Source organism: Mixophyes fleayi, chromosome 7 (assembly GCF_038048845.1).
Source record: "Mixophyes fleayi isolate aMixFle1 chromosome 7, aMixFle1.hap1, whole genome shotgun sequence".
NCBI lineage: Eukaryota > Metazoa > Chordata > Amphibia > Anura > Limnodynastidae > Mixophyes > Mixophyes fleayi.
In genome coordinates, this window is record NC_134408.1 from 117,559,079 (window position 1) to 117,571,355 (window position 12,277).

The window sequence follows — 12,277 nt, forward strand, 5'->3', positions numbered from 1 at the left end:
CAGCATGAGTTTCTCCATCCCTTTCTTCTGTATCTCAAACCCTTGCTTCTGTCTCCCCTAAGCCTGCAAGCCTGTCTCCCACACCCTCCCTTATGTCTTTCCACAGCATGTGAGTCTTCCCCACAGCCTGTGAGCCTGTCTCCCCCTCCTTCCCTTCTGTCCCCCCCTCAGCCTGTGAGTCTTCCCCCACCCCCGTCCCTCTGTCTCCCCCTCAGCCTGTGAGTCTGCCCCCACCCCCTTCCCTCTGTCTCTCCTCAGCATGTGAGTATGATCCCCCCCTCAGGGGCGCAGGCAGGATTTCCCCCCCCACCAAAAAAAAAAAGTGAGAGAGCAGCTCCGTTTCAGCAGCACTGTACAATACAGCACCGCCACGGATGCTTCTTTGACAGCGCCGCGGCTGCTATATAGTACAGTGCCGCTATGTAGGGGCACTTCTTTAGCGGAGGGGAGGGGTTTTCTGGAGACCCAGAAACCCCCTGCGTGCGCCTGTGCCCCTCTCCCCTCTGTCTCCCCTTTTCCCCTCTGAAGAAGGGGATCCTTCCCTTCTGTCTCCCCTCAGCCTGCAAGCCTGTCTCCCCCTCAGCATGTGAATCTGTACCACCCCCTCTTCCCTCTCACTCCCCCTCAGCATGTGAGTCTGTACCACCCCCTCTTCCCTCTGTCTCCCTCACAGCCTGTCAGCCTGTCTCCCCTTTCTTCCCTTTTATCTCCCCCACAGCCTGTGAGTCAGCCCCCCCTCTTCCCTCTGTCTCCCCATCAGCATGTTAGTCTGCCCCCCTCTTCCCTCTCTCTCCCCCTCAGCATGTGAGTCTGTCCCCCCCCTCTTCCCTCGGTCTCCCGCACAGCCTGTGAGTCTGTCTCCCCCTCCTTCCCTTCTATCTCCCTCTCAGCCTGTGAGTTTATTTTACCCCCTCTTGCCTTTGTCTCTCCCTTAGCCTCTGAGTCTGCCCCCCCTTTCCTTTGTATCCCCCTCAACCTGTGAACCTTTCTCCCCCTCAGAATGTGAGTTTCTTCTTTCATCCTCTTCATCCATCCTCTCTGGCTATTAATTTAATATAGATATTAATTTAACTGGGGCAGGGGCTATTCATTTATTGGTAGGGATATTAATTTAATGGGGGTAGCGGCTATTAATTTAACAGGGATAGGGGCTATTAATTTAATTATGGGAAGATTGTGATGGTGTGGGCTATTTAATGGTGGGGTCACGGTAGTGCCTCTTATTTTCAGGTGAGGTGATGGAACTTTTAATACAGGGGAGTTTTAGGTGCTTTTAAATGAATGTTTGACTGAGTTGGGGTACAAGGAGGTCTATTTATGAAATGTGAATGCTGTTAATTTAACATCAGGGCTGGTAGCGGGAAACATGCCTATTTATTAAATGTGATTAATATTAATTTAATCTCTGGAAGTAGGCCTGATTATTAAACATGGGTGCTTTGAGGCCTGTTTATTAAACAAAATATAATGGCCGGCTGGTTGGGGAGGCCTAGATTGTTCACTCACTACTCAGCTTTCCAGGAGGGGAATAGTAACTCCAATATTCCAGGATCCGGCCAAGCAGCAATGGAGCTTTAGACACCAACAACACCTGGTAGGTTTTGTGCTGTTATATTGATTATAGGAATAAGCTTCCATTTGGTAAATTAGTCACAATAAATACACATTTTCTTACTATATGTGTGCTAGTACTGAGCTAGCAAATTGTATATTAATACAATATTTTACTGAATAAATTCATTCAACTTTCTCTGGACTGTGGTCTCATGACATGACATGCTTATAAAATACTTGTAATTATTTTGCAGAAATAATTACCTTAGGAAATAAATTTTACCCTGGATAATCAGATCCCCCTCATATTTTACCAGCATATTTTTCTAATTTTCCATTATGGCTTTAATGATGTCTGTTCAAGTAATTGAAATGTAATACATGTTTACAGGACAAAGGTACATTTCTAATCTAATTTAATTGGTTCTGAACATATTACCAATCAGAATCAGCACTCAGTTGTGACAGCTGGTTAGGACACTCAATAGGATTTACAGAACCATGTCATGTGACATATCAAGTTACACCCTCCCCCCTAATTCTATTGATTGCATGACAGATGTTTCCTCCCATTCTCTTAATGAAGTAATTAACATGCACCAATGATATTCTCCAGCCGTGTCACTAGTCTCAAGTTAATTGTCTGGTGTCATTATGATGAATATTGATTCAGACTGAAAAGAGGCTGCTTACACTGTGCATAAGCGATAGTTTCATTTTAAACCAACAACCCCTTTCTGTTGGCAGCTGTGACCAAAACAACACAAATCTCTACATGTTTGTGCTTCAGTTACAGGGCCAAGTATGGATAATGCCTGGGGCGGGAAGTATGGTCAAACCCAGCTGGGGTCAAAGGTCTGTTTCTCTTTCCTGTCAGGACAGATATATCTATATAAGGATGGCTTCTGTGTAAGCCGCAGGCAGGTGTATTACCTAAACACCAAGGAAAGTTATATACTGTAGCCATTACATAAAAGGAAGTGCCAAAGGAGAAACAGTACAGAAAATACATCCGTTTGTTTTATTTAAAGAGATAATGGACTAAATGTGAACGATTCAATAAGCCCTGGAAAGTGCTGTGTATAAGGGTAGAACTATACGAAAAATAATAAGGGTAGAACTATACAAAAAATGATAATTAATAATAATAAATGCATTTCACTAAGTTTTCCACCCATATAATAGAAGGGCAGCACGGTGGCTAAGTGGTTAGCACTTCTGCCTCTCAGCACTGGGGTCATGAGTTCAATTCCCAACCATGGCCTTATCTGTGAGGAGTTTGTATGTTTTCCCCGTGTTTGCGTGGGTTTCCTCCGGGTGCTCCGGTTTCCTCCCACACTCCAAAAACATACTAGTAGGTTAATTGGCTGCTATCAAAATTGACCCTAGTCTCTGTCTATGTATGTGTGTTTGTGTGTATATGTTAGGGAATTTAGACTGTAAGCGCCAATGGGACAGGGACTGATGTGAGTGCGTTCTCTGTACAGCACTGTGGAATTAGTGGTGCTATATAAATAACATGATGATGATGATAATAATGAAAAGCAGGTGCTCATCTGATCCAGCTATGTCCATATGTCATTTCATGAAATAGAAAACCTTCAAACATACATATAAGAACATCACATAGGGAAGCTTCTTATTATTAAGCTTATTGTGATATATTTACAACATAATAAGCCTTTGTTATATAACATTCACTTTTACTCACCTGGTGGTGAGTTCTCATTCAATATAACCAGTGATGCTGGTGTAGGCCTTCTCTTTCTGATCTGTTTAAGACACAGAGGCACAGAACATAAAAAATAATATCATTTTCATCACTAGTGTTTTGTGGTTTTACAGGAACCCAGCCAGTCCCTCATTCAACCCACAGCTCAAAACCTATTAGCCTCATGCAACAATTCCGAGATCACTATCACCCAGTAAATATCTCTATTCTCATAGCCAATTATCTAATAGTGGCTCATATATATATATAAAATCTGATTTATGTCAACAACATCCACTATCTGCCTGTAATAATAACTATTTAGGCAAGACTTGTAGCAATGTAGATTGCACTGTCTATTGGAATTGTCATTGTCATATATTAGCTATCATGTGCCAAATGTATTGCAAACATGGCTGCTCCTATTATCACTGAATACATAAGGATATATTCTCCATCCATGTATGATCATACACATTACAGTCTTTTTATGGACTCTAATCTTTACATTTTCAAAGAGAAAATCATTTTAATTTTAAACAGTTTAATAATTTGATTAAATTAACAAAAATACTATACGCTCAATGTTCCTGTAATGTTATTTGTTGTTTTCCTTTAAATCCTGATTTGTTATCCTGTATGTAGCAGTTGACTGTACTTTCATGTAACAGAAATTTCTATTCATTCTTAATGACTTAGCATTGTGATGTCATACATTAATAACGTTTGTATCAGTGGTTGAAGTGGGGGTGTATACAGTGGTATGACACGCTGCCACTTCTCCTACTGCCTTCATTGTAAACCTATCAAGTTCCATTCACTGACATTCGCATTACATTTTTCATACCTCCACCTATAATTGTCCACTTCGACCACTGGTTTGTATGTATTAAAACATGGTTATTAAATCATATTAAATATAAAATATATTTTATTTATATTTGACATATATTACATTTTCTGGACAGGAGACAAATAGCATCTAAAATGTTTTAAACAATAAATTAATTACATTTTTATATGCAAACACTATTATACTTCTGAATGCATGACAATAACATATAACACGTAATATATTGACATTTATCACCAAGAGTGTTTAATTGAGATGTACATATTACAGATTAGCTCAACATTATTTGATGACATACAATTATCAAAGACAGAGAATTAAATAGAAGACAAATGTGCTTTGGTTTTCACCTACAATCTACTTTGTCAGTACATTGATGATTTATACAATAATGTGTTATCATTGTCTAGATCTACAGAACATCTAGAATGGTAGGTTTCTTGTAAGATAATATTATGTTTAGTATTTGATTAATTTGCTATACACTTTATCTCACTCATTATGCTTTTGATATGTTGTTAACCAAATGTAAACTAAATTCAAATGGTCTATGCAAGTTCTAGAATTGGCACCAAAATGTAATTACATAATAAGAACAACCAACATTCATTGGTGAATTAGTATATTAGTAGTGATATAATGTACTAAATAAATCATCATATGTTAAAGAACAATTTAAGTAAGAAATTGTCCACAACATATTTTTTTGTGCTGTAATAAATACACGTGTGCTTTATATGTTATATACACATTATTTCTCCTGTACAAATCATGCATTAGTGTCTTTGAAAATGTACAGAAACCTCTTTAGCCATTAAACAATTGTTATTTCTGACATGAACAATGATATGTAAGATGACTTCTTGTATACCAAGCGATTTTCTAAGACTGTAAGCTTTATAATTTTAATGTGAAGAGCCAAAGTCACTATTATCATCTAAGTGAGTTAAATTAGAATAGTACTAATTGAACTCTCCTCCATAATTATTACCACTTAATATCATTAGGATCTATATATATATAACATATAAGTATATATATATATATATATATATATATATATATATATATATATATATATATATATATATATATGTAAACAATAGCATTAGCATTCCATGTTGCATTAAATCATGTTGAAGACATGAACTACCCACCCATTCTTTAAAGTCATTTGCTCATGTAAGATAAAGACCACATTCCTTGACTTCCTAGTGGTCATAGATTACGACAACTATTTATACCGTGAAAATATTAAGGACACTTTTACTAAAGATAACCCAGTAAATTCACGTATACAAAGTCAATCTATATCATATCAACATGGACATAACACTATTATTTTTTGTAATAATTTAGACATATATGGAATTAGCCCATACTATAATAGGTTGTAATTTCAGCACACTCTACCAAGAAGAAAGGGTGTTGCCTAGCACCAGGGAGCTTACGTTCTAATAGTAACTTCGTCATTAAGCATGGCAGGTGCATTCATTTACAGCAATCTAAGCTGGCTATACCAGAGGGACAGGTAACAGTTAAACAGAAAGCTGAGGTTAATATTAAATTAGTATTTCATTTATCACCTTTAACATTAGTTAATAAAAGAGTGAGATTTAAATACCTGTTCTGAAGCTTCGGGGTCCAGCTGACTCTGAAACAGTGGAACGGCGAACTGTATCTTTTTGGGACTATTGGGTTCCATTTTGTACTGATGGCAGTTGAAAAAAAATATGACACCCCACAATAAAGCTGAACAGTCCGAGTGCCTAGCCTCTGACACACGCCTTTAAAATAACTCGCAATGCTATTTGATGTGAGCAGTATATTCACCGATACCCAGTGCTGCTGCATGAAAAGAGCAACTCCCTTATTCCACATCAATAACAGGTCTTGTAACAGTGCTCTACTTTTTTTTTTTTTCTTCAGTCCTTTAGATCCTCTTCGCACAAAGCTAAAGGAACAATAAGCTAATTGTGTACCAGTTTTGCTTCTGCACATGCCAGGGACTCACTCAGAAACTAATTGAAAATGCAGTGCTAGCCTTGAATGGCCTGGTGCCCGGGGATTTGAAAAAGGGGATAGATCCACTGTACATTACTATCAGTCTACTCAAAAATGCAATATAAGCTCCCTCTGAGCATTACTGATGGGCCATTAATATTTGATCATGACAAATCAGAAAGTGAGTAGGCTTAGTAAGATCTAGGTAATATAGGCATATATATCTCTCTCACCACTTTTAGCATGTCCTGACGTTTAGACAAAAAGGTTTCTCATCTTTTGTACAAGGAAAACAAATTGATATTAATTGACAGAAACACGTTTGCCTATCTGATAATCTAACATTAGTCATCTAGTTAGTTAAGGTCAATTTACAATCATCACCCAAGGCCACTATTATTAACATTTTATTTTAAGCTCAATGATTATTTATGGGTAAGTTTTAGATTCTTATACAGGAGATCAGTCATCTTCCCTACAGAATACTGATCTAGTGTCACGTGTTACTGCTTGTTAGCAAGTACAGTACAGGACAAATATACATTTTTATATAATTGTACTTGTTTGTAAAAGATTGCCAGAAACTAAAAGAACAGCTCTGGTCACACAAATATGGTATAATACCCTCACCCAAAAGTAACAGAATAGTTGAGTGTTATAATGTCCAGGGGGTAAATTTATCAAGCTGCAGGTTTGAAAAAGTGGAGATGATGCCTATAGCAACCAATCAGATTCTAGCTGTCATTTTGTAGAATGTACTAAATAAATGACAGCTAGAATCTGATTGGTTGCTATAGGCAACATCTCCACTTTTTCAAACCCGCAGCTTGATAAATTTAACCCCAAGACTGCTGAGGTTCTTGAAATAGTCACCCCCAGCAAACCATTAACAGTCAAATTCTCCTACCAAAGGGAGGTAAGAGAACTTTGGTGCTCTTGATACCTCCCTGCACTCTGTATTATGGTGAGCACGGCGGAACAGCGGCTAGCATTGCTGCCTCACAGAGCTGGGATCATGGGATCAATTCTAACCAGGGCCCTATCTGTGTGGACTTTGTAAGTTCACCCTGTGTTTGCGTGGTAGGTTAATTGGCTTCTGACAAAATTAACCATTCTGTGTGGTAGGGGATATAGACTGCAAGATCCTCTGGGCCATGGACTAATTTAAATGATTGAATATTCTCTGTAAAGTGGTGCATAATATGTCAGCACTACACAAGTAATAATAAATATATATTAAATGGTGAACGAGACAAGAGATGGCGAAAGCACTGAAATGAACAGTTTTCACTTGGGATTGTTATATTATATTTTTATATATGGCTGGGTTCTTGTTTTGTGTCAGATTTAAGGAGCTGCTTAGGCAGATGTATGTCTGCGCTCCTGTTCCTCCAGGCAGAGGCATAGTAGATTATAGCTTATCTACCAACAATTGGATGGGCAGCAAATCGGGCAGGAGAGCGCTGGATATCTCAGCACCAGACCTGCTTACAGGGTCCTGGAGTGAATGGAGGAGAGTGGGTGGGCCTCTATTTCATCAGACCATTCCTAGTTTTCTAGTAACATGATTAACAGACTACAGCTGCATATACCTACACATATAAAAGGATGGGACTGTCTGTGGAAAAATTGAGGAATGTACATCTGAATGAGAGATTGCTGATCTGTAAGTTGGAGAAACTTGTTTATTGTTATTTTGTTTTGTCTGGGCTGGGCATTAGGCCTTCCCATAGTAGAGAGAGAAACTCTACCGTATAGTTAGAACAAGCCAGGCATAGGGGTTCATTCAATTGTAATTTTAAAATTATTGTTGATTTGCAGCCTGCAAAATAAAACTAGCTGTGGGCTGGTTACACCCTACTTACTGGATTGTTTCACAGTTACTGATTGCTTGTGGAAACGTGCCAACATTTACACTAGGAGAGGTCTATCCTGCCTAAGCTCATCAAACATATTATCTGCCATTTAGCATTTGAAACCTGTGGCTGCCTTGTAAATAAATACACAAATCAATATATTCTTGGTGGTAACACTACTCTACTCTCATAATATAAATTAGTATCATAATGTCGATGAAAATGAAGACCTAGATTTGAATTTTTAGGAGTCACTTTTCTTTCTGCAGTTCAATATTATGTATCTATCTGAAACTACTGGGGCGTCCAACCTATGAAATGTGACATGTCAAACATGTAACCAAATAAATGTAATTTCTAGTGTTACAATTAATTTACAGTTTTATGGTAAACTCTTTACTTGGGACAGAGCTTCTAAAGGGTCAGGGGCTTATTTATAAACCTCTGAAGCAATTTAAATTACTGCATTTTAAAGTATAGAGACAATTTTTAGAGGACTCCAGCCTCTTTGATCGCAAATGCAGTCCCCATAGGTGTATAGGTGTACCGATGAAAATGCTCTATTAAAAAGCTCTGAAATTCAGAGGTTCCTCGACAGCCACTCCATCCTATGGGGAGAACATCGCAACAGAGGAATCTTCGGATTCCTCCCCAACAGGCTTTGTGCTCCTCTCCAAGGCCGTAAGACCTGGTAAAAAAGTGATTGTAATCCCAAGCTGCTGTCATGCCTAATCAATTTTTAAATATGGCCACGTCAATTTCTTATCACTGTGATAAGAAATAATCAGCATGAGCAATATGTTATGGGTCATAAATAGATCCCTTAGGCTGGGTATGCACTACAGTGTTTTCAGTTGATTTTCGGACCAATCACCCGATAAACAAGTGTTCAGCCTGATATCACATTAGTGTATGTGCTCCAATCATGAACAAAGATCGCTTCAAAGTACATTATATTGTACCATTTGATTTTTAAACCGGACTAAAAAATCTTGCTCAACGATGATACAACGTCATTCCAATTCTGCAGTGTGTATGCACTCACGATCAGGATCTCCATAAAGTTTACAGAGTCATGATCTTTTCAGCCGATGGTTACAATAGATGAAGAGCACAGATCTAGAGGTACGGTAAATTGTGTGAAACATGTATAGTGTGTGCATATGAAATGACATGCTGATCGAGACTTTTTTTTTTTTAAGTCTAAAATTATTATAGATAACACATTGGGAAAATATTTCTTTAGCCCTTGATCAAGTGGCTCCAGCGACACTTCATACTACACGTCGACTTCGATGTCAACCGTGGCACACCAAAGCAACACGAAATCTTCAAAAACTGTCCCGTAAAGCAGAACGTCACTGGCGTAAATCTCGAAGCTCTAATGACTTCTTCACATATACTTCTGTCTACCACTCCTATCGAAATGCTCTGGACACTGCAAAACAAACATACTTTCAATCTCTTATCTATGCTCAGGCTTCTAACCCCAAACGCCTTTTCAATACATTTAATCATCTTCTCAATCCTCCCACCCCGAACCCTCCATCTACTATCAGTGCTCAGGATCTTGCTACCTACTTCAAGGACAAGATTGATAAGATCAGACTAGAAATGGTATCCTCCTCCTCAACAAGCCATCAGCTCATTTCCTTCCCACTACCCTCTGACACCCTTTCTTCATTTGACCCCACAAATGAAGAGGAAATTTCTACGCTCTTCTTATCTTCCTACTCTACCTCCTGTCCTCTTGATCCTATTCCCTCGCAAATTGGTAGATCCCTGTCTTCTGTGCTCATTTCACCTCTAACTCAAATCTGTAATCTCTCACTCTCTACTGGCATCTTTCCATCACTATACAAGCATGCAGTGATTACTCCTATTCTAAAAAAAACAAAACTCCGACCCAAACTCTCTCTCAAATTACCGTCCCATCTCTCAGCTCCCTTGCCCCTCCAAGCTTCTAGAGAGACTTGCCTACACTCGCCTCACACGCTTTCTTTCCGCAAACAACCTGTTGGATCCTCTTCAGTCTAGCTTTCGTTCTCAACACTCCACAGAGACTGCGCTGACCAAGGTTGTTAATGATCTGATCACTGCTAAGACTGAACGCCATTACTCTCTCCTAATTCTCCTGGATCTCTCGGCTGCATTTGACACCGTTGACCACTCTCTTCTCATACAAACGCTGCAATCCCTAGGTCTTCAAGACACAGTTCTATCCTGGTTCTCATCTTACCTCTCTAATCGCTCTTTCACTGTTGATTTCTCTGGAGCCACATCTGCTCCGCTTCCCCTATCAGTTGGAGTACCACAAGGCTCGGTGCTAGGTCCTCTGCTGTTCTCTATCTATACCGCTTCTCTTGGAAATCTAATAAGTTCCTTTGGCTTTCAGTATCATCTCTATGCGGATGATACCCAAATCTATCTATCCTCTCCTGATATCTCGACATCTGTGTTGTCCCGTGTAACTGACTGTCTTTCTGCCATTTCATCTTGGATGTCCTCTCGTCAACTCAAACTTAATCTTTCTAAAACAGAGTTAATAATATTCCCACCCGCCAACAAGAGCATACCTGACATTTCTATCTCTGTTGATAACATGACCATAAATCCCACCCCACAAGCTCGCTGCCTAGGTGTAATCCTTGATTCACGCCTATCCTTTGTTCCCCACATTGACTCTATATCTAAATCATGTTACATACATCTAAAGAACATTTCCAGAATCCGCACATATCTCACACAAGACACTGCTAAAACCTTAATTCATGCACTAATCATCTCCCGCATTGACTATTGCAATTCCCTCCTTACTGGTCTTCCCAAAAACAGACTCAAACCCCTAAAATCTATTTTGCATGCTTCGGCAAGACTGATTTTCCTTGCAAATAGCTATTCCTCTGTTGAATCACTCTGTATGTCTCTACACTGGCTGCCTGTCTTCTACCGAATCCAATATAAAATACTTTTACTAACCTACAAGGCCATCAACAAAGCTGCACCAACATACATCTCCTCTCTTGTCTCAAAATATCTCCCAACTCGGCAACTCCGTTCTGCAAAAGATCTGCGTCTCTCATCCACCCTCATTACATCCTCCCATTCCCGGTTACAGGACTTTTTTCGGGCTGCACCCACTCTATGGAACTCTCTCCCTCGCACAATAAGACTCTCCTCTGTTCTACAAACTTTCAAGCGTTCTCTGAAAACCTACCTATTCAGACAAGCTTATAATATTCCTCAACCACCATCTTAACCTCACTACCTTTAGCCTGTTACACAATTTCACACAAGACAACTACCCCCGGACCAACATTGTTGTGTGACAGGATCATTTAGCTTATGAGTCACCCTACCTTTGCAGTCTGGCTGGGCCAAGATGCAAAATGTATACTTAACCTCATGTGTCAATCTCCCATTGTCCCATAGATTGTAAGCTTGCGAGCAGGGCCTTCTCACCTCTTTGTCTGTTTTACCCAGTTTGTTTATTAGTTTATTACGTTTGTCCCCAATTGTAAAGCGCTACGGAATATGTTGGCGCTATATAAATAAATGATGATGATGATGATGATGATGATAGTGTGTACCCAGCCTTAGACACTTGATGAAAAGCTTAGCATCTACAGGTTTCTGATCAGTTAAATATTTTCTCCAAAAGTAGAACTATACAGCCACAAGCAATTGTACTTCAAATACTAAGTAAAAATCTCATGTGTCATTGATAAGAGTTATGTTGCATTGTTAGGGAAAGCTGTAACTAGTTACGCTAAATGATCAGGCTTTGATGATCTCATGTACACAGAACTGTGCCGGAACAACACAACCTTTATAAATCAGAAGTGATACAAAAAGATCAGAGCATTACCTATTTACTGAACAAGGCATATAATTTAATATGTAGTGATTTATGATCAATTAATATTAGAGATCAGCGGGCTCGGATATCTGAAATTCGAGCCCACCCGAACGTTGCCGATCCGAGCCGGATCCGAGACAGATCCGGGTATTCCCGCCAATTGCAAAACTGAAACCGAGGCTCTGAGTCATAATCCCGCTGTCGGATCTCGCGATACTCGGATCCTATAAATTCCCCGCTAGCCGCCGCCATCTTCACTCGGGCATTGATCAGGGTAGAGGGAGGTTGTGTTAGGTGGTCCTCTGTCCTGCTATATCTCGTGCTGTGCTGTGCTGTGCTGGGGAAATAACAATGCCCTTAGAAGGACACAGCACAGCACGGAAAATTTTAAAAAAAAGTTATAAAAAAAAGAAATTAAAAAAAAATATCCAAAAACAATC

General features: G+C 39.4%; 1 protein-coding gene across 1 annotated transcript in view; it reads right to left on the reverse strand.

Moving 5' to 3' along the window:
- Positions 1 to 6,149, reverse strand: part of PPP1R1C (protein phosphatase 1 regulatory inhibitor subunit 1C) — a 45,969-nt gene extending 39,820 nt beyond the window's left edge. Inside the window, exons 1-2 of the mRNA XM_075178649.1 lie at positions 5,743 to 6,149; positions 3,266 to 3,326 (exon numbers count right to left, since the gene is read on the reverse strand). Of these exons, the coding sequence (XP_075034750.1) occupies positions 3,266 to 3,326; positions 5,743 to 5,823 (142 nt within the window). The 5' untranslated portion in view covers positions 5,824 to 6,149. The remainder of the gene's footprint in view (positions 1 to 3,265; positions 3,327 to 5,742) is intronic.
- Between the last annotated feature and the right edge of the window lie 6,128 nt (positions 6,150 to 12,277).